The sequence below is a fragment of the Cheilinus undulatus genome, linkage group 1 (assembly GCF_018320785.1).
Source record: "Cheilinus undulatus linkage group 1, ASM1832078v1, whole genome shotgun sequence".
Lineage (NCBI taxonomy): Eukaryota > Metazoa > Chordata > Actinopteri > Labriformes > Labridae > Cheilinus > Cheilinus undulatus.
This window is the reverse complement of record NC_054865.1, coordinates 30,471,631-30,495,264: the sequence shown is the minus strand read 5'-3', so window position 1 is coordinate 30,495,264 and position 23,634 is coordinate 30,471,631. Positions and strand designations below refer to the sequence as shown.

Here is a 23,634-nt window from a genome sequence, read left to right as displayed (position 1 = left end):
CTGTGCCTCTGCAGCCTTACTGTAGTTCAACAGCTGAATGGCTGAGAAAGATAGCACTTGTTCTGTCACCCAATCACCTTTTAAGTTAATTTTGGCAGCACCTGCAGTCCCCAATAAACATCAATTAAAGCCATGACCCGATCTATCAGCGCATGCCCTTCGGTGGCATCCCCCTTGCCCTTAAGCTTCATTAGAGCCTTTCATTTTGGGCCAGCGTATTTTGGTGCAGGTATTATTTATGGCATGGGTGTGTGTGCCAGGTAACACAGATGCTGCAGAGAGAACATTAAGAGGGGGAGAGAGAGACGTGGAGAGAGTGAGAGACAACTCTTTGTTCAAGGTTCATCCAGACCTCACAGCTGGCAGCAGGCAGCGAGCTGAGCGGCCCACTCTCTGAATCCTGCCTCCTGTTAGTCTGTTGTTGACGACATGTGGCAGTGATATTATCCAAATTAACTGCATCCCCCATCGGTACCCAGGCCTAAGTTGGGTACTAATGGCCACCTTGCCTATTAATCAGAGTGGAAGTTGGATTTGGGGAGAGGAGGATAACAGGTGCAGGGATAGAGGGAGAGATATGGATAATATAGATTATTAATGAAGTTTTGGATGGTGCTTGATCCGCCTCAGGTCTGTTTGGGGCTCCATATGTCGCCTTGGCCAGTTTGTCTGCAGGAAAGCTCAGGTGGATCAGTAGCCAGACCTGTTTCTATTACGTCTGGACTAAAACCATAGACCACAGTGCTATGCAAAAGTGCTACTCTACCTCTTGCTTTGCTGTTTTAGAAAAGATTTAATGACTATCCATGTTTATTATAACTTAATCTGTTAATATACAACCAGGAAAATGCTGGAATAAATACATATAATTAATATTTTCAGAATGACATTGTCTTTACTGGCAAAACCAGTGTTTAGTGTGACCTTGCTATACTGACCTTGTACTACATTTGTCAATTTTTTTATTCTTTTGATGTCACTCATTTAAAACAATGCATTCTGTGTTATCTTATTGAACAATAGCATTTAAAGTACCAAAGCTTCACACATATATTTTATAAGATAGGTGGAAATCCATCCAAAACTGCAAGCAGACTTACAGTTGCTGTTGTATTTGTACAGTATTGACTGTGTGCAGGCAATTGCTAGCAGTTTTTGAGAATAGAAAAAATAAATTACTGAATATTGAGTGCTTACGACTTCTTTTTATTTTCCATGGGATCAAAAAGATGTTGATATCATTGGATTATTACTTGTTTAATAAAGTTTTACTTGCCAGTATCATGATTCCTTTGCACCAAGCACATCTTGAACTATTTTGGGGAGACAGTCTTGATGTTTTTCTTTGCTATATTATGCATACAGGCTTTTTGCAGCAGAGTTCCACTTTCGTTCTAGGCTTTTTTTCCATTCCTCCCTCTGTAGATATGAGCTCACACTGCCTTTATTATAATCAGGCTGGGACTTTGTTGAGATCAGTCTATGACTACCAGTGTTCAATAATTGTTTTGTTTATCTTCTATAAATATAATTTCATGACAGAAGAGTGCTTGAAATTAGCAGTTTAAATCATGGTAATGATGAAAAATAAAATCTATTCCTGTCAGGTGCTTTCCAGAAGGAACAGCAAACTGAATGACATTTACATGGATACATTTTTTTGGCTGGCTTTTTGGCTTTCTGCGACAGAAATTTTTTTTCTCTCCACTCCCGGTCTGTTTCGGCATGGCCTTCCAATCATGGTGGTGGGGTTGTCCCACATTGTCCGGCGTTAGCTGTTAGCTTGGATGTTGCTGTAAGACCGCTGCTGTTTACTCCAACCTTTACCACTGTTCTTCTTAAATCCAGAGCACAGAGCTGCAACGACAGCTTGTCTTGTGCAGAAAGTATATTTTGACTTGAGACTCTTACACAATCTTCGGTTTTCAATGTTCCATCATGAACTCCTGTCCCCCTGCACTCCTCTCATCCTTGGCTGCTTTCATACTGCATGACACACATAAACGCGATGCTCACGCACACACCTACACTGAAACACATGCTGGCATGTTGGTAGTGTAGACCTCAGGCTTCTATCTGTTGAGGGAAAAAGTTTCAGAATACTGGAGGATAAACCACAGAACTTTCTCCTCTTAAAGCTCCTCTCTGACCACGGAGGACTAGCGTGTCAGCGCTGTGTGTGTGCGCTCCAGCTGTGTACGTCTGTATCACCCGCATAAGCCAGGGGTGTGCGCTGTGTTAAAAAAATATTTGGTAAATATTCCTTTAAGACTATATGTTTATGGGGAACAAATAAAGGTTAAAATCTCCTCATTTGCATTGTTAAGAGAGCGCTACTCAAACATTCAGCAAGTTTTCATTGGCAGCAATATGATAAATGTGCTGTTTGTTGATAATTAACAGATATTAAAAAAAAACAATAGGAACACTAAAGTAGAAATTCAGCTTAGCTGTACACATATATAGACTCTTACACACCTGTCTGAGGAGAATTAGAAATAATCATGAAACCTGCTGCATTTTTTAAAATTTTAGAATAAACACTTCACTAACAGTTAGTGATAATTGTTAAAATAAAAGTACTACCATTAAAGACTTATATCTGACAAAAACATTAAACCTCCAGTGACACTGTCTATCTCTATCAGAGAAGTCTGGCACATGTCTCTGTAGTGTTTCATATGCACAGAGAAGATCTTTGTTAAGAGGAGAGACAGAAAGAAAGAGGACAGCATGTAGTTATGTACATTTAAGAAGCCATAATAAATTTGGCTTACAAAAAATAACAATGATGACAAAATCACTCTGCCAGTTAGACATTTCAACAGGCATCCCAGATAGTTGCGGTCAGCCATATGCTAGGTTTATGCCTAGGCTTGTTTTAAATCTGAAAGTGGTCTAAGACTTTTGTCATCAGGTTTTTTTATATACAGAACCGTTTAAGAGAGCTCCCCCAAAATGATTTTCTCTGGACATAATGTAAAACTGATAGTGGTGTAAACATATCAACCCTAATTTTTCTTTTTTTTTTTTTTTTTTTTTTGAAGCAGTGCTCCTCAATGTGTCTAACCTCAGGACCCACCAACACCTCCTGTATAGGCAATCACAACCCAAATTCCTTTTTTTTTTGAAAACCTAACACATCAAACTGAGAAAAACAGTTTTGTTTAACGCAGAAAAGGAGTTATAACAGTTAAATAAATTTAGATCTTGGGAAAATGACAAAAGAAAAACCCCCAGAAAAATCACTCACTGAGGTCAAAATGTCCATCCAGATCTTTATCCAGGAGACTCTGAAAAGCTGTGCTCACATTCTAAGGAAATACTTCACGTGATCTCCATCATTTCTTCTTTTTCTCAATTAAAAATGCACAGTTGCATTACTCTATTTTTGGCTGACCGCTGAGCAGTGGTGGACAGTAACGGACTACATTTACTTGAGTACTGTACTTAAGTACATTTTTTCAGTATTTGTACTTAACTTGAGATTTTTTTTTTTGGAAACTTATGACTTTCACTCCACTACTTTTCAAAGACAGATGTTGTATTTTCGACTCCACTACATTTCTAGAAAGCTTGTCGTTACTTGTACCTTTAAGATTCAGCATAGCTTTGTAGTCAGATGTCGGTGTTTTTCTTTTCTGAAATGCAATTGACACATGCTGTGCTCCTCACAGAAGGGAACCAATCACAGTCACCACTCACACCTGGGATGGATTTGGAAATAGGCTATGTCATCCTTGCTCTGTGTAGCAAGCTCTCCCACCTTCATTCAAACAAAATTCAACAATGGAGATGGCAGGAGAAACTCAAGCTGAGAAACCAGCACACCCATGGCCATATCTCAGCTCAATGTTTGAGATTTCAGAAATGAGGAATGATTCATATTATCTAAAATTAAATGACAATGGTTGTCCTTATTGTTTTTGATTGCATTTTTATGGTGAAGTTTTTACAGGTGTTTTCATAGACTTTTTGTAGCAGAGTGGTTCTACATGCAAGTCAGTACATCATTAGGTGTTTTCAGAGAGCAACAAGATTCTGTAAAAGCACTGAGAAAACAATACAGCAATCTACTGATATTAGAAAATGTACTTTGTACTTTTGAATGCTTAAGTATTTTTAAAAGTAAGTACTTTAGTACTTTAACTTGAGTAAAATTTTACCAAGCAACTTTTACTTGTACTTAAGTAAGATTTGACCACGAGTATCAATACTTTGACTCAAGTACTGGAGTTGAATACTTTGTTCACCACTGCTGCTGAGGTCAGCCCTACAGATGGCTCTGTCTGTGTCTGACTGATGCTTCTTTCAAGATGTCAGTAATGGCTGCCTCTGAATACCTCAGATATAGCTTTAGCATTGCATCTGTTTTACCAGAACTGGGCCACGTTTCTGTATGACATTACTATGCTTGTATGCTAGCTGTTAGCTCGGATTTTGCTGTAGGACCACTGCAGTTTACTTCGAACTGGACCACTGTTCCTGTTAAAACCAGAGCCGATGGCCACACTAAGAGCTTGTCTTCTGCAGGGAAGAGGTTTTTGCGTATTTTTTGTATTGATGTTCCCGCTCAAAAGAGCAAAGAATAAAGGGACAATATTTTTTCCTCAAGGGCTGTGGCTGAATCGATGTGTCTGTCGGTGCATTTGTTTTTTTCTATGATTTTTAACCAATCAGATGCAATAAACGAAAAGCAGGAGGGGAGGGAGGATGACGTTGGGCTTCTTCTCCACACACACAGACGCACAGAGGGAGAGAGACAGACAGAGACAACATGTAGCTTTATAAATTTAAGTGACCAGTTAAAATAAGTTTGGCAAAAAACAATGATAATAAAAAAATTACAATAATAACAAAAACACTCTGCCAGAACACAGTCAGGCATTTCAACACGTATCTTACATGATGTGACACTGCATGACTCGCTCTGTATTTTATTTATATGATGTATTCCCTTGTTGCCCACTTTTAGGAGGTGCTGGTCATCACTTGGGGTACCTTATTTTCATCATAACATTAATCCTAATTTATTAGCTATATGCTTGCTCTTGCCCCTCTCATCCCCCCTCACACACACCCCTGCATCCCTCCCCTTCCCTCACAGACAGCAGCTCATACATTTTGCTGCTTTCTCTTCCTCACTGTGTTTCTGCTTTAGTGTTAGCAGCAGTAGCCTTTATTTTACTGAAACATCATAAATCATATGTCTTCATTATTTGTTTTCACCCGCGACCTGATTTCAAAGCAGCTGATTTGCGCAAGGAAGTTCGACGATGTCATTTAATTCCTGATCAGAACCAGCACAGGAACTTTACAGTTTTATCATAAATTCACAATGATAGAATCAAAACTAAACGATGATAGAAGTTGATGTTTGAGAGGGGTTGCAGAACAGCAGGTGAAATTATGGGACAGGCATGATGAGAGTTTCTGTGTAACAGAGAGAGAGAGAGGGAGGTACAGCGAGCGGACAATGCGAGCACATAATTGGTCATGGATGGCACCAATCTCCAAAAAAAGGATATCTTGAGGGTTAATTTACTCAGGTGTGAAGACCAGGTAAATGTACAGAGAGAGGGAAGGAGGGGCTTTGCGTAGGGGCGGGCCTGGGCATACACTACTTCAAAATGCATATGTCATTGATACCTCATAAAGACTGTTTTAGCTTCACTTTTATGCAATGACAGGAGGTGGAGATGCACTGTGCATCTTTATATACAGTCCATGGCTACAACATATAAGAGTGCACAAAAGTTGTCCACAAGCCAAATTTTGATCTGTACAAGAAAGCCAAACTTCCGCCCCAGATGAGTCCAATTATGTAAATCGTCTGGATGTAAACATATTCTGTTGATTGAGTCAACAAGATAGTTTGAGTAGAAGGTAAATATCTTGATTAGAATCAAATTTCAATAACAGGCCAGTCATAATTGTTCCTGATGAGTGTGCATCATGATTATTCTTCAGCTGATGGCGCGCTGCTTATTAAGTTTCAACCCTTGTGGTTTACATGCCAGAAAGTTTGGTCTCCTGAGCTCAACAACCACACACATGCAAAGTTAAAAGGACTCTACCACCCATTTCCCTTCCTCACTACTTCAATGTAATGCAAAATGAGGCGGCATCAAAAAGATGTGTAAATTACATCTGGCTTCCAGGACACTATCTGGCTGCCAGGAAGCGTCCGTAAATATTTATTGCGGAACATCAGTGAAGTGTGTGAAGGTGCGGATGTCTGCCAGGAAGAGTGTGTGCTGAGCGTGTGTGTCCAGCTGCACAGTTCCCTACACACACAGAGAACTGGCAGGGAGATGCTTCGTAATTCATCATTTCTTTTGCTTAAGCCTTTTTGGTGGCCTTGTAAGCTCGACAGAAGCATATCCAATTTATAATTAACTGTAGATTGAAAAGGGTAGCAGGTTTGGTGGCCTCAGTCTTCCAGTAATCAAATCCAAACTTACTAATGCTATTTCATGCACTTCATAAATACTGTTTATCGTGTTTAAAGCAAAATCACAACTTTTATGGGTTTATAGTCCACTCTGCCCCAAATGATTCTTTACACCTTGACGTCCTTTGTGATAGTAAAAAACAAACAAACAAAAAAAAAACCAATTCATGTCATTTTTTGATGGTATCAGTGCGTGTGTGTTGGATTAGTAGCATTGGTCCCGGCATCCTGGCTAACAGTTACCTCAAAGTGTGTCAAACTATTATTGGGTTCTGATGTTGGAATGATTTACGTGCTCATTTCTAACCCATTTTATCCAGTTTTCCTCCCATTTCTGCCAATTTTTTTTGCCACTTTTAACACATTTGAGCTGCTTTTCACCCTTTTTGCTTTTTTTTTTTTGCCTCTGTTAACCCACGTTTTGCTACTTTTCTACCATTTTTGCCACTTTTCATCCATTTTTTGCCTCTTTTCAGAACAGTTAAAATATATTCCATTTCAGTTCTCTCTTTTTTCCATTTTTATTTTCGGTATCTTGACATTCGTGCACATCATGGATATGAAGTCTTACATTAATTTCCTTACTGTTTCGTTCAGTGTGCTCATCCACATTGTCAACCTTACCAAAAAAAAGAAGGTAATTCTATTTTAAGGAAGGGGTTTACATTTGTTTAAATAAAATTGTATAGGGCACAGATAGCCTGTGGTTGGGTTGTGCCCCATGTGCCTGGGGGCTCCTTTCCACATGTCTGTCCCCCGCTCTCTTGTTCCTGTTTCTGACTCAATCTAATGTCCTCCTCTGTTACTAAAGATATAAAAAGCCCCAAAATATATCTTTGAAATAGGCTGTATTTTACTACAGCATAAATAATAAAATTCTTTTTTGTTGCTTAAATAAGAGTGGTTTAATTAAGTCTAAAATGACATACACTGAAAAAAGTAAAACATTGGTTGAACTTAAAAAAAATGAAGTAATCAATCCCATGAAACATTTTGAATTGAATCAATTTTTTTTTTAATTAGGTAAATGTAAATTTTTCAAGTTCATAGAAACTATGTTTAAAGGTTAAGCAAACTAATCATTTTAGATTGTCCTAAACTAAAAATAAAAATTTCCCTTAATCAACCGATTTAAATATTGCACTCATTTGAACTTAAAATTTTTATGTTCATACAACCATTTTATAAAGGTTGTAAAAATGTAATTTTTTTAGGTTGTTTCAGTTCAGAAATAATAGTTGTTTTTGGGGGGTTGCAGGGGGCTTTAGCCTATCCCAGCTTATATAGAGTCACCAATTAACCAAATGAGCATTTTTTGGAGGTCGGAGTACCCGGCGAGATCCCACACGGGGGAACATGCAAACTCCGCACAGAAAGGCCCTGACTGGGAAGCCAACCAGCGACCTTCTTGCTGTGAAGCAACAGCACTAACCCCTGCGCCGCCGTGCCTCCCACAAGACTTGAAAGTCAACTCAACAAATTTTTCCTGAAAACTCCTGCTACTCTGGCCCGATGGGAGAGCAGAAATGTATTAAATGGGACATATTTTGCCCTTTAAGACAAGTTTAGATTGGTCTCAGAGGTCCCTAAAACATGCCTGGGAAGATTATTGCTGAAAAAACAGTAGTATAGAATCTTGCAAGAAATGGATGTTGCTCTCATGATATTTCAGGCACTTCTATCTAAAGTTTAGGACCTGACTGGAATTCCAACCATAAATCTCCTAGTCAAAAGTCAGCGGGGTAACCCATTGAGCTATCCAGCATCTCTGCTACTAGCTGAGAGGAGGATCAAGAGAGTTCACATATTTTTTTTAGAAAAACCTGAAAAAGAGATTCTTGCATAATAAGTCCCCTTTAAAATACTGCAGTGAAATTGCAACCATGTAAGAACAAGAACATCTCAGAAAACGAGAAGTTCACAGTCTCAGAACTTGGGCTGTCATATTTGTAACCTCTGGAGATAAACCTCAGCAATAAGCGCTATCTCTTAGAGGGAGCCATGAAGGCTAAGGATAAATTATATTTGGATTAATTCAACTGCACACAAAGCTTATGTTTTTCCTTTCTGTTACCAACTTGGCACTTTCTTCTCAGTCAAAGTCGGTTCGCTGGATGCCTGTGCTGGAGTGTAGAGGGAGAACCACTCAGAAAGTGACAGCTGCTGTTGCATTGAGTGTTTTTTGAATCCATTCGGGACCTACGAGATGTTGTTACGAATGCGCATGCGCACAGCAGGTTTAATGCAATAAAAATACATTGATCCAATGACAGAATTTAATTTGGTGTCCAGCTGCCAGTTTAAATAAAAAAATATAGGTTCAACCATTAAGATAATTTAGAAGATTTAGATTTAATGAACAAATCAATATTTTAGGTTGTTATTAAAAAAAAATACATCAATCCAACAACAGCATTGCTTAACTTTAAAATGGACCATGATTTTGCTGACCTCCATACGCCCCTAGTTTGGCTGGGCCCCAGAAAACTTTCCCCTTTATCCTACCTTATGGGCGACCTTTCTTTTGCAGTCTTATTTACAGATAGAGCTGAACATTATTCCACAACATATTAAGATAAATATCTCAGTCTATATAAAGAATAAATGTCAAGAGTTATCGGGAGGTTGATAAACTTGTAAGTGTCCCATAATGTTATGAAGAACCTTATGCTGATATTTCAGGAAGCAGTTAAGGAAGCCAAAGCGGCATATTAATCTGACCTCATTTTGAAGATCCATCATAACTGTAGGGTGCTTTTCAATATTATTGACTAACTCATTAACCTCCTCTACAGTCACTGTAATGAAGCCTCCCTTGATAAGTGTTTTTAAGTGTTTCAAATATTTAATATTCTTCTACAGAAATGCTCCCATCCCCTCCCGGAAGGGTCCAAACTGTCACTGTTAATAAATTGGTAATTAGGAGCTGTTTTTTTCTGGCATTCTGCTCTTATAGCATATTATTGTTGTCTCTGACTTTAATTACCACAGCTTGGTGTTAAGAGTTCATAGTTCACCCGTGTTTCAACAACTATTACAGCATGTATGTTGTGTATCAGGTATAGCACTCTGGACATAGTTGAACATACAGTTTATCTCAGGGATTGCTGAGAATACATTTAATTATAACCACTCTATCCATTTAAATCCAACTTTCTTTTTGTTTTTGCAGGTTTTCTTTCAGTTACAGTACTCATGAACTATTCCATTAAGATCAGTCCAAAGACGACAAAAAGTTTAATGTTATGCTGATAACACACATTTATTTATTGGTGTTTAGTGTTTTAACATTAGCTATCAAGCCATCTTAATCAATTGTGTGAGCAGCATATTAAATTCTAAAGGTTAATACACAATTTCTTTATTCACTGTGGTTTCAGCATTTCACAAAAGACATGGAAAACAGTTTACTAATTTTCCTGTCATGGAAAAACCATGGGAATTAAGAGAAAAAGTTAAATTTCCTTGGAAATTGTTCAGTTTTAACAGTCAGTGTCCTGTCACTTTACCAAAAAGATGTCCTTGTCTTCTGAGGTCTCTGTGATGTAAAAGATCATATCAGTGCTGGTAGTTTATGGGCAGTTGTATTAAGAGTAGATTACATGCTTCAAACACCCACAAGTCTCAGCACACAGTAGCAGTTAGAGGCTTGATAACTTTAAGGTAAGATTACAACAGCAGTGGCCAAAACTTAAAATGACTAAAATTATTAAAATGATTACTAGATGAATAAAGCAAACTTGGTTAGTGTGTTTGGTTAAAGATTTGTGCTCCAGCAGCTTGGCGCGCTGCTTTGAAATGTATGTTGGGCATCACTGGGAAAGTGTGTTAATAAACTGGACAGCCTGATAAAAACTATGAATGGCAGCCCAGGAGTGAATAAATCAAACAGTGACTAAATACTGATGAACTGTGCCAGATTTACCTAGCAACTAACAGTGGTAGCCCAAACTGTTCTACACTCCAAAAAATGAACTAGAGGCATTGTTCACCTTAATAATATTTGTTATTTTCAGGTAACTTAAAATAAATGCTTTTGTTAGGTTTAAATATTATTTTTTATTAAAGTCAATGTAAATGTGGGGCAAACAATGGAATTAAGTTACTGCTATTTTTTTTGCCCAAGCCTTTTAGGTTTGGATAAATATTGTATGTAATAGATTTTGTGATAATTGAATCACATCTGTAATACCTTACTTTGCCCAATAAACACATAGTTGCAAAAAAAAAGTCAATGTAAATTTTTCACTTGTTTCCTTTAAACTACAGTTATGTGTTTGGTTGACATGAAGCATTTAGGTTACCACAAAGACGGCTGCAATACTTCTAAAAACCAGTTGGTGGCAGTAGTGCGGAACAGAAACCCATCACTGCCAAAGAAGAAGACGTTTGAATGATGACAACTGCACAGGCGCACAGCTGCTCCATTGTAGTTCACCTTCATATCTTCAAATTTTAGCAGACTATCAGACTATCCTTGAGCTGAAAGAGGTAAGAGACAGCTCTAAATATGAATATTTTCTTGAGTGCATTTTTTGTGTTTTTTGTACGTTTTTTTGAGACACAATGAAACTTTGATTTTGGAATGTTTTAAGATAGCCTTGCATCCACTTACATGAAACCACTTGAACTCTGCGTGTCTTTAAAAACTGTTTCCACTGAGAAAACACTCTGTGGAGCCTGTTATTTTAGACGTAAAAGCTGCTGACTATCCCTGACTCCAATTATATATATTGATTGATTTCTCAGACATTAAAATAACACTGTCAGTCTTGACAAAAGACTCTGTTTGACCCAGTTATTAACACTTTTCAATTCAGCTGGTGTTAAATTCCTCAGCATGAACATGTAATGTCACTGACATTTCATCTCAGTTGGCAAAAACACATTAGTTTTATAGCAAATGGTCTTTGTTTTAAGTGAGGGGGTCCTGTCTATGAAATGAGTAACTAGTGATAAATGTTTGATATTATTTACACGTCAAGTGACTGAAAACGTAGAAATAAAAGAACTAAACTGTTTTCTGACTGTATTTGTGTCATTAAGCTACAGGTGCCTAGTAGGACATAACCAGTAAGAGACTCAGCTGATGGAGCAGGGATCAAGTAAACATGATTTTAAGGTAATACATTCAAAAGTCATTTAATGTTTTGTGTCTGTGTTTATCTATGTTTTAATTTTCCTGTAGGATCACATTTTTTACCATGACCTCAATGATTGTTTAACTATTTAGTTAGTGAAATTAAGCTCAGTTTGTTTGCCCTGCTACACCCTGCTGAATGAGCTGGTTTGTAAAAAATATATATATTTATTTCTGTTGTTGTAACTCTTGATAGTACGACCACAGAAGGATTATAGCTGATTGATGGAGTAAAATCTGTACAACTTTACAATAGTATTTTATCACTCCCTCAGGTACATGTTATCATGAAGAGCTAGCTGTGCTAGCAGGCTTGCCTATCCTACCAGAGTTTAAACAGTCCCATCTAAATTATCCAGCAAGAACCACAGCGGAAACCAAATCTAGCCTGCAGTTCATCAGATAGGAGGATCTCCCTGCTATCATCTCACCTCTGTCTGAGGCTCCTCAGAGCACAGTGGACTGAAGGTATGTTTTAGATGGTTTTTATTATCCTCTAAAATAGAGAAGCTAATTCAATAAAATGTAAAGCTATCTACTGTCATTCACGTTACACATTTCATTTAAATTCTCCAGATTAAGTTTGAATTACAGTATGTTGAAGTTTTAGATTTTTTTTTCATTTACTCCCAGCAGTAAAGCTCAGAGCAGTGGCTTGTAAATTTTGATTGCTATATTTTTCTCTGTCTTTGTCATAGTCATTGTCATCAGTTGCTGACACTGAGGCCTCCTAACTGTCCAAGACTAAAGGTCTGAGGTAAGCATACTTTGATTTTAATATGTTGAAAAGCATTGCAATAATTGAAATTTTTTGTAAGCCATGTATCAATGATCTGTATATTTGTCTGTGTGTAAAGTAAAGAATATGATTATTTTTTCAGGTGATTTGCTCCCAGCAGCTTTTGGGATGCTGAGCATCGAGGTTGAGGCGCTTGTGCCTCCACATCCAAACATTGCAGCATGGCTTGCAGCCTTCTCCTGAAGCTTCTACAACTTCACTCTACTGTATCAAGAGCAAGCTTCTATCACACTTGAATTAAACAAGGTAACTTTCTGCTGGAGGCAGAATTTGGGGGGGTTTATCTTTCTGTAAAGTTTGCTTCCACGAGTAATGAATAACAACATATTTTGAAACGATATATCATTTATTTCTTTTCATGTGATTTCAGATGTTTAGTGTGAATCAGCCTCACCTGTGGCAGGCACCAAGACAACAAACTTCATCAGCCAAAAAAGGTGGAATGTCCATGACAGGAAGAACAGCCTAGTCAGTTTTCACGTATCCTCCCTCTTAAGACTATGAATGGACTCTAAGGACTATGCGTGAGTCGTATCCAAATATTTGGACTTTTGTGTACGCCGGTTATTGTGCTTTTACAACATTTGCAACATCTTTAGCAGTAGTTCCTTTATTTTTTAACATGGTGATTCAGATTTGTGGTTGATATTACTCATAACTACTGACAGTTATCAAAGTCAGCCAGCTGACTTGCTTCCACGAGTAATGACTAAGTTGCTCCAACTTAAAATCATTACATTACGTGGCACGAGTTTCAAGACTAACATTAAATTAATAGTTTTGCTTTTTAACAAAATTAAACATTTTACATGGAAAAAGTTTCCATAAAATACTTAAATAAGGTTAACATATTATTTGTTGATATAACACATCTTTTTTTGAATTGGTCTAACATAAAGAAATTAATTTAGGCCAACTTAAATATCTTGTTAATGTTAAGTATTTCTTTCAAGTTGGCTCAACTTTAAATCATTACATTATTGTAGCCCAAGTTTAATGACTAACATTAAATTAAAAGTTTTGCTTTTTAACAAAATTAAACATTTTACGTGGAAAAAGTTTTCATAAAGTATTTAATAAAGGTTAACATGTTTTTTGTGAGTGTGGTAAAGTGGACCATATTATGAAATGAATCTTGAATGTTTATAGCAGTGTCTCAGAGAGACATTTATGACTCTAGGAAATGGGTCAAAGTGTATTGTGGGTAAACTCAGTGTGAAGTATGAGTTTTAAAACAAGGCAACACACAAAAGAAGAACTTGAGTTGATTTTAGAGAAAATCAGAGGAAAAATTAGGTTAGAAATGCCTTTATAATAATAAAATTCTGTGCTACATGCCCACAGGTGTATTTGGCTCATTCTATAATCAGTCCATCTTCATTTCATAGACAGAAAATCTTTTGAATGAGACTTCCACAGAACGGAACATTCTGGTGTATGGGCACAATATGTTCCTGTCATAGCTGCTAAATTATCACTCGAAACGTCCTTGAAAAGTCCTGGAAAACAAGTTCTTGAAAAGAATGGTATTTATAGTGTATTTCATGTATGCACATTATTTAAAGTCAGTTGCTTTTCTATGTAACTACTGTATATTCAATGAAAAAAATCCTCTATCTTCCACAGTCACTGACAGTTTAAAACAGCCACAGAAATGGTATACTTTTTACATTGGATAATATTTCCTGTGGAAGAAAAAGAGCAAAAATGCTTTGGTTTGTTCCAGTGTGAAACATATATTTTGTTCTTGTCTTCTTCTATTTTACTGCATTTCTCGTTCATAGATCTTGGTAGAACACATGAAGTATGACTCTAATTTCAGTGAACACTGACTTTGCTGTCAGCAGTTGGCTTCTTTGCCCATGTCAGAGGGGAAATGATTAGCTAATACATTAGCTAAAATAAACTGATATTGTTAAAGTAACATGCTCTGTGGGTATGATTTGGTGCCAACCTAGGCATAAACAGCCTAAAACAGACTCAACAGTGACATTTTGCCCTTTGCTCTCTTTTAGAATACCCCTGCCCGCCCTTTCATTTCCTCATGTCCAAGCTTAAGAGTAGAGTCCTATCATATGTAGCACAATGTCTCCTGAGGACAAATTCAAGGATTCATGTGCAGTTCAGAGTAATCATATCTCTTTAAGAGTGTGAATGTAAACACTCTGTATCTGTCTGCTTTAAAGGTAATCTGAAAAGCAGAAGGGAATGGATATTGAGTGAAAGGCAGATATAGAGTATGCAGCTGTGTGCTGTGAGGTGGCAGATGCTGACTGCAGGCATCTTTTGTGTGTGATAACACACTGAGAGAAAATGTTTGTGTGTGTGTGTGTGTGGACTGTTGATGTGCTTTGAAGAGTCACAACAGTGACTGCATACATTTACTGTATAGATGTGTGTATTAAACTGATAAGCAGGGTATATACATTGGTAATAGACATTCTGATATATTCTTTGTGTATTTTTTGTCTTAAAAGTAAAACATTTTTCCAACAGCCTTGAGGAACAACGACATTCAGGGTTGAATTTCTAAAAAGAGGCAAACACCCTCCAGTTGGTGCGTGCTTTTGGGATAGAAAACTTAAAGGGAAGATTCAGATGGTGTGTGTCTCTTGGCAGGGTGGAAAACAGAATCAAAAAGTGAAGCAGTCTTTGTTGTCAACTTTATCTCAGTCTACCTCAAACATCTTATAAATCTGAGGCCACGGGCCAAACAGCAGAAAGAAACACATCCAACTGACCATGCATCATTTTCTCTGAAACAGCCCTCATTAAAGTGTACTTGAACAAAACTAACAGCAGGTTCTACTTAAGCATTATTTAGTCATAATTAAAAGTCAGGTCTGCATGAGAAAAATTCATATTAGTGCGTGACAGTGTGTTACTTACAGGCATAGTCTGTCCACCGTGTAAGCTGTTGATGGCGGCCTGTGCTTCTGCGTGGCTGGAGAACTTGACAAAGGCACAGCCTGCATGCACACAAAACAAGAGAAATAAGAGGGAGGGGAACAACATCAGGGAGATTGCATTGAATATGGGTGGTTGGGCGGGGGAGTGGGGCATTTATAACCATTGTTTTCATGTTATCTAGTTTGTAAATATATTCTGCCATGTGTGTGTTCAGCGCATAACTCTGAATAAATCAGTCTAATAGTAGCGAAGGCATTAACTGCATGGAACATCCTGTCCCTCGCCCATTTCTAATTCCACCCCCTCCACTTTGGAGCATGCAGCCAAGGCATTTACTACCCTGACTTGTTTGTGATTATTAATCTGTTTAATATTTACACATTGTGATTTGTGTGCAGTCACTCATAAAAGAGATTATGATGACAAAGGCATAGTATAATCTGCCTATCTAACCAAATCTCTGCTCGCGTTTAATTTCACATGGAGGGGGGAGGGCTTTGCTCAAGGGGCATTCAAATTATCTTAAATCTGTTGTGTGGTTTGTGCACAAAAGGAAAAGTCAACATAAAAAGTTGGCCAGGAGACAAGAGAGCGGCTGTTGGTTGTGGTGTTCTGGAGCCTCATTGCATTAACATTTCACTGATGTTAAATATGATTTAGGTCCATAATAATAATGCACAATATGTTTTTTTAGGAAGGTTACACATCCTAAGCGTATGATTGAATACTGCATCTGTGTGCAGGGAAGGATGGGCGCTAAACCACTAAGACATAAAGAGGAAGCTAGTGAGCTGAAATACAGTGGAAGTAAAAGGTGGTAATTTTCCAAAAGCCGTTAAATTAAACAGGAGCTATTTCTCTAAGCTTTATGGTCGTCAGAGACTTCACGAGGTATTCAGTTATGTCCTATTCTTATCCTTGCCTTCAGGTAGCTCATGTGTTAAGCCAAGAGATACCTAATTAACAAACTCATGGATTAATTCTGCCCCTCTTTTCATTAGCAAAGCAGCTCCTGTGTGTTAGGAGCAGACAGGCTTTTCAGAGTTCAATCCCTGCTTTCTTACAAATATACTGATACTGATTTAAACAGTAACATACGCCCATTAGCCAGAACATTATGGCCTCCAGTGCTATGTAATGCAATCCAGTGGAACAGTTGTATCGTTAATTCTTCTTTTATGATTTGCTTATATTTTACTCTCCCCGTGCATTTTCAGGATCACCTTTAAATAGTACACCAGCCATCTAGTATGACTAAATTAATAAATATTGGGTTGAATTATCACCTTTTTGACTTTGGCAAGAAAACTGAGAATAAAGAAGCTTTATGAAAGCAGACTTTGTGGGACAAATGTTGGAAACTGCATATGATTGCACTGATGGTTGTAGTATTATGACTGACCGGTGTTAGGTCCTTATTCTCTTTCAACTAACCACTATGTACAGATTTTACTAACCAATTATGTATTAGCAGGCTTTGGTGTATGCAGGAGAGACAGTTCATGTTCGGAGCAAAAAGCAGTGGAAATGCTATCTGTGCTCATGACATACTAGCACTGATCAGGGGTAGTAGTAAAAGAAAGTAAATGTAAAAATAAATCACTACAAAATTGTTTTCTTTTTCCAGTTCGAAAAACAGAATTGATCCCAAGCCTCTGTATATCTTATAGACTTAGCACAAAATGTATGAAAATTTGTGTTTGGAAGATTATTTCTTTGTTGTAACAATGCTTCTTAGCAATAAATCTTACATCGTTAAAAAGCCTGTTTCATTCCCTTTTAAATGATGCCACATTTGTAAAGAACATGCATTTGTGGGATGAGCAGCAGAGCTGAGTATGTGGGTTGCACCCATGACAAATTTACCAAATCTTCTCTGGCAATGCAAAACAGCTTATTCTGCTGTAGACTCTTGTAGGTGGACTGGATGATTGAAGTCTGAAGAAACAAGACAAATTGGCAACTTAACAGTTTGTGGAATGGCATCCTATTCTTCATCAAGCATTTATCGCAAGCCAGCCAATGTGGCTGTGTTGGTCACTCTGGCAAAAACAGGACACTCAAGCTGATCCCACAAGTGTTCAATGGGGTTAAGGTCAGGACTGCTGGCAGGCAGGCATCCTCTCCACTCCCAAATTCTGGAGGTAGTCTCTGATAAACCCCGCTCTGTGGGGGTGAGCATTGTGATCTTGGAGGGTAGAGTTCTGTCCCAGACCGTGGAGGTATGTAACCTTGCAAAGCAGATGGATTTGCCCGTTTCCATGTTTCTCACTAGTGAATCCATCTCCCAAAGGTCCCATCTAGTTTAGAAAGTGACAGGACCAAACAGCGTTTAGGGGCAGTACTTTCAGCCGCAGCAGAGTCATGACTTAAGCCAGCAGCGACAAGAGGCTGGTGCAATTAAATCGGCAGAGATTAGCGTGGATGCTGCTAAAGCAGCAGTTTTATCAGAACTTGACGACATTTCTTCGTTAGAAGAAGAACAAAGGACAACATTGAGTTGTTTTCTTTTCAAAAATGACAAACGTCAGGTAATGACATGTCTACAGTCGCCATGGTTCGTGTTATGCAGTTCCCTGTGGAGTTTACTCCTCAGTAGGGGTGCACCTTGATTTAAGGCTACGACGTCACATTTGTTGCTCTGATTGGCCAGTAAAGATGTGACAGACGGGACGTTAATCCATTCATCCTCCCAGTTTTTTTCAAAGGCTCTGCCCTTTCCCAAATGCTGTCTATGGGAGTTTTCCAGGTGGATATGTGAAACAAATCCATCTGGCGTGTCAGGTTAGGAGATATGGGATTGCCACTAGTTGCAGAATCTCATTTTGTTATCTGTTTGCATTGAGATTATCAATCAGGCACCTGATTGTCAGCACCTTGGGGTACCAGAAGATCAAATATCAACAGCAAAATAAGCTGTTTGGCATTGGCAGAGAAAAGGTAGCACAACCAACATATTCAGCTCAGCTGCTCATTCCACAAATGCATGTTCCCACTTATTTCATTTGGGGTCACGGTGGGATGGAACCTTTTGGTGAGAGGTAGTATACGCTGGTCACCCATCAATCACAGGGCTGAAATGTAGAAACAAACAACCATGCACTCTCACACACACCTACAGCCAATTTAGAGTCACCAATCAACCTAACAAGCATGTCTTTGGTGGTGGAAGTAAGCTGGAGTACCCAGAGAGAACCCACGCGTGCAAGGGGAAAACATGCAAACTCCAAACAGAAAGGCCAGGAGCAGGAACCTTTTTGCTGTGAGGCAACAGCACCCGCCCCTGTGCCGCCATTATGAAATGTATTGCAAAGAAGCAAAATGAGACTCATCACATGAACAGAAGCTACTCTTGAATATCATAGACCTAGAAATGACATAAATGCCACATGGAAAAGGACGTCTTGCCTGGAAGTTGTTTAATGTTAACAACTGGTTTCACCAGATTTACTGAAAAAGCATCCATTCCCATGTGCATTTATCATTTATGATGACTGCTGATGGGTTCTGAGATCAGTCTGAAATCAACTCTGATTTGTGCGGATTCAGAAAGCAATTTATTCATTTTTATTTCAAAAGAATGACATTCTGACCAAATAAAAAATGTAACCAAGGGAAAAATCAAATCCCTGGAGGACATTTTTTATCTTCAAAAGAGGTTTTCCATCTGTTTTCCAGCCACACACTAAATGGAAGCATACTAAGAGGGTTTTGTGCAGAAATGTGACGGTTGTAAAGGCCACTTGATTACCATCAAATGTCCATGAAGCTGTATAGATCTACAGAGGCAAACTGATAAGTCAAAGAAAGCTTTGATTCTGTTACAGCACTCTATCACCCTTTTACTTCACTTCAACAGCTCTTTGGTTCGCGCCACAAAAGGTCTTCATTTTTCCAACTTTAACACGTCTGCTCCACTGTGTCCCATTTGACTGCAGCTCTGCTTTTAAAGAAACAAACACATTTAACCTTTGTAGTTGAAATAATAATGGGCAGTTTGTTCTTGGAAAAAACCTCTTGGCTTTGTAAGGCAACATAAACTGTTGTTTCCCTAACAAGGCTTCAGGCAGATATCGTGCCAGAATAGTAGTGACCCCGGCAGCTCTGCTGCACCAGAGAAACATTCAGAACTGCAGGGCTTGGCACACACCATCAATGGCAAAGTCATGTCAAACATACAATGTCCTCAAATTTCTTTGCCAAAAGTAGTGATGCTGTAGCCTCACTTTTGTTGGACTAGAAAAAAAATGGTTAAGAGACACGATGCACAGCATCTCAAAAGAATAGGAAGTGCCACAGCCTCATAAATTATAGTGCACATTTGAGTTTTTGAATTTGATGGCTCAGAATGAGTTTTGGGGGAAAAAGGAGAAAGAGAGATTGTATTGCTTTCAAGCGAGAGGATCTGCACTGCCTTTTGAATTCCCGGGGTAATAATATGTATGCATGAATTCCATCCCGCTGGATGGGTGACATTTATAACACAACTTAATTATAGACCTAAAAGCCATCTCTCTATTTTTCCTGACAATTCAGGGCTCCATTCAACTCTGGCAGCAAGTGTTGCACTTTAAAAGTACTTTGAGGAGCAGCGCCATAGAGAGATGGATGTTAAACTTCGCGGCCTTTTTATTGGGTGAAGAGGGGTGCTGAAAAGCCTCTGAGTAGCATAAATTTACATCAACAGGGGACAAAGCCTCCATCATGGAACAGATAGCACTGTCAATTTCAAGGTCTGTCTCATTCAAATTACGCCAACCTCATCCCAAGCGAGGCGGCTGGCAAAATAATTTGCCGTAACATCCCGTAATGATTGCGTGGGACTGTTGCACAGACAATGATAGGACCAGAAACCTATATATGAGACCTTTGTCTGCTGGTAGGATTCCTGGTTAACACTTTTTCTATTTCAAAGCAGAAAAAACATGAAGGAAAGGTGATCGGGAAATAGAGACAAATACCAGTACAGGAAACATATGGCATGTGAGAAGAGAAGAAATAAAGAACAAGATGAGGTGTTGGGTGCAGGGGTTCTAAAAAGGAGTGAAGGTGAGAATAAGGGAGAAAACTAGCTCCTGTCTGACACAGCAGCACCGGCCTGATTTCATTTTATGTGCTGTCAATCAGCTGGAGGCGTGTGAGCAGACAGGAAGAGAGCGAGCCGGTGAGGGAAAAAGAGGAAACAAGCCGGGGAAAAAGAAAGGTAGCAGGCCGCTGGGGTGACGCAGAGCAATAGACCAGGGATTAACAGTGAGAGGAACAGATGTTGACACAGATAGGCATGTGGTTAGGTATAGCCACCTTTTTTCTTTTTGATATACTCAGCAGGCTTTGCCTTCCCACACATCCTTTTCTCACATTCAGTCACTTCATATGGGGGAATAAATCACAGGGAGAGAGGAAAGTAAAGGTTCAAAGCAATATCATCGGCGTTATCACTCCAAATATGGCTATAAGACAGAAACCCATCAAAGGATAATGGGGGAGACTCCCGCACTCTCTGAGCAATCCCACCTGCATCGCACATTACACAGCCGTCTTAAATTCGACCACGCTCTACTAACTAAATAGCACATAAGCCACAGACATGAATGCATAAGCTGTTCCTGAATACAGGCAAATCTGCCGCACGGTGAGTGACAGCAGTGTAAAAAAAAAAAAAAAAAAAAAACAGCCTGGCTGCTTTATTTACAGTAGGACATTATCGTCCAACAGCGTCCCTGGGGAGGGATGATGGGACTGTGGGAAACAAACATGATTACAACCCCTCAGCTTTTCAGACACCAGGAAGAGATGGAGGGGGGGATTAGAGAGGTGAGGGGGGAAAAAGGTGAGGTGTTGTGAGATGGATCTGGGGTGTAAGAGGCTGATGAGATGAAGAGAGAACAGAAGAGTAAGTTTCGGAGGGAAAGAGTAAAAAAAGGAGAGAGAAAGGAGAGGTATAGTGAGAAGACAAAGGGAAGGAAAATGAACAAAGTAGTGAGAAAAGAAAAGTGGGAAGGAGGAGGTGTCGGAGTGCGGTGACAATGAGGTATGAAAGAAACGAGAGCAAGACACATAAGAGGTGGTGCGGGAAAAAAAAGAGCTGAAGGGGAGGATGAGTTATTCAGAAGAGCCAAGCGGATCGCAGACAATGTCAATGAGGAGAAGAATAGTTGAAAACATGCAAAGAGACAAAAGAGAAAGGAATGGCACTCATACAGTAAGGCATAAAGAGAGATTTGGGGTGAAAGAGAGAAGGAAAATAGAGGAGTGGGAGGTGTGTGGGCTCTGACCCTTACTGGCCCCATCAGGCCCTCGCAGGACAGTGCATTCCTCGATCTGGCCGAAGGTCTCGAACAGCCGCCGGACATCGTCCTCGCTCTGCTGCTTGCCGAGCATCCCCACAAACAGCTTCCTGTCTTCTGGATGGGAAGAGGGGAAGGGGGAAGGAAAAGGGATGAGGGAAGAAAGGAAGGAAGGAAGGGTGAAAGAGAGGAGAGAACAGACAAAATGCTATAGCTGATAGCACCATTCTGCTGAGCTGAGAGGAACTAGTGCAACCCAAACCCCCCTTTTCTTTTATCAGCAGTCGACTGTGTTGAGCCGATCCTGCTGCTTCTGCTGCTGCTGTTGTTGTTGTTGTTGTTGATCTCACTGTTGTGTGGTGTGCCACCCCAGCCTGCTATGAGCGAGATGTATTCCTGTTTCCAGTTAGGTATTCAAGTCTGCCACAGTGACGTTTGATGATGATTTTTGGAGCACTGTGGGTTCGGGGTAAAGGTAGAAAGAGAGCAGCAATATTTTGCACAGGTAGACAAAACTGTTAGATCGTATCAGTGCTTCAATTCACTGAGTTCAAAGAGAACATGGAACAAGAACATGGAAGAACATTTTCTCATCTCCAAAGGAGTGGGAGTTTTAATAAGTGAGAGTACAGCACGTTCTTTCCAATTTAAACCCATGAGAAGTAACACTACTAAACACTTTCTGAGCCAGCGTGTGCAGGTTTTACATTAAAATGTTTCCTCCTCAGCTGCTCCACTTTCTGCTGACTATTATTTGTAAAGTATGTCACAAGCATACAAGATTCAAGGCACTTCAAGGTACATATCATATGTATGCATGTAGGATTATGCATATAAACCACAGGCTCCAGAAGTTATTGGATAAAGACTGAGGGATGTCGGCCATTTGTTTAGTTATGGGGGCTTTTGAGTCCAACCCACAGTCACCGAATATTGAAAACACTTATCTTAAACTTTAGATTAACGTAGTAGCGAAGTGGTGGATCTGAGTTGGGTTTTTCCCTCCTGAAAAACAGTTACATCATGCAGATACTGTATATCAGCCATGTCCCAATTTATGGATAAATTAGTATACTTATATAAACCATAATTTACAAATGAAAAAAACTCCTCCCCTTTGCAGTTTTGAATAGTTCAGACTGAAATTGTTTATGAACCAGGCAGTAAATGTTTCTTTCTGGTGTAAAAATTGGTATTGTAACATGGAGGTGTGTAGGTGACTCCTGGTGTTTCTAGTGGACACTGGAGCACTTTTGGTCTTTTGCACTTCTGAATTGTTTTCATTTTTCAGCCACAGAGGTTGCTGCTTGGCATAAACATAAAAGACTGGAATAAGAATAAATATGATTCCATGCATTTATGAGTATATGATGCAAAGAACTAACTGATAAAGCTTTTCAGAGTAAGTTTGAGGATAATTTTCTGGCCTAGATTTGGAAGATTGTCATTTTCCAACTTTTGTCATTTTAATGAAAACAAAAAATCTGAGCATGTTGGATTCACATAATGAAAGAGAAATTCATTTTTCCTCTTATTAAATTAAGTTGAGTTAAGTCAAGCTACATGTAGTCAAATTAAGTTAAAGTAAGTTACATTGAGTTAAGTCTAGTTGAATTTAGCCAAATCATGTAAAGTCAAGTTAAAGTGAGTTGACTTGAGTTCTAACAAGTCAGGTTAACTTAAGTCAAGTTAAACTTAGTTTAATTGAGTTGAACTGAACTGAGTTAAGTCAAGCTGTCAAGTTAAATGTAGTTTAGTTTAGTTAAAGAAAGTTAAGCTGAGTTTAAGTCAAGTTTAGTTGAGTTAAATGTAGTTTAGTCAAGTTAAATATAGTTAAGTAAAGCTAAGTTAAGTTTAGTTAAGTTAATTTTAATATAGTTTAGTTAAGTAAAAGTAAGTTGAGTTAAGTTGAATTAAGTTAAGTGAGTTGTATTAAATTGAATTCACTAAGTTAGGCTAGGTCACTTTACATATATCTGACTAGTTTTGCTTTGATGTGAGCTGGCTCAGTTCTCGAAACCTAAACGATAACTCTAAGTACAAA

General features: G+C 38.8%; 1 protein-coding gene across 4 annotated transcripts in view; it reads right to left on the bottom strand.

The window, feature by feature from the left end:
* Positions 1–23,634, bottom strand: part of celf6 (CUGBP Elav-like family member 6) — a 221,342-nt gene that overhangs the window by 38,435 nt on the left and 159,273 nt on the right. For all 4 annotated transcript variants that reach the window (XM_041786101.1, XM_041786108.1, XM_041786123.1 and 1 more), the window contains exons 4-5: positions 21,579–21,707; positions 15,283–15,362 (exon numbers count right to left, since the gene is read on the bottom strand). In XM_041786101.1, the coding sequence (XP_041642035.1) occupies positions 15,283–15,362; positions 21,579–21,707 (209 nt within the window). The remainder of the gene's footprint in view (positions 1–15,282; positions 15,363–21,578; positions 21,708–23,634) is intronic.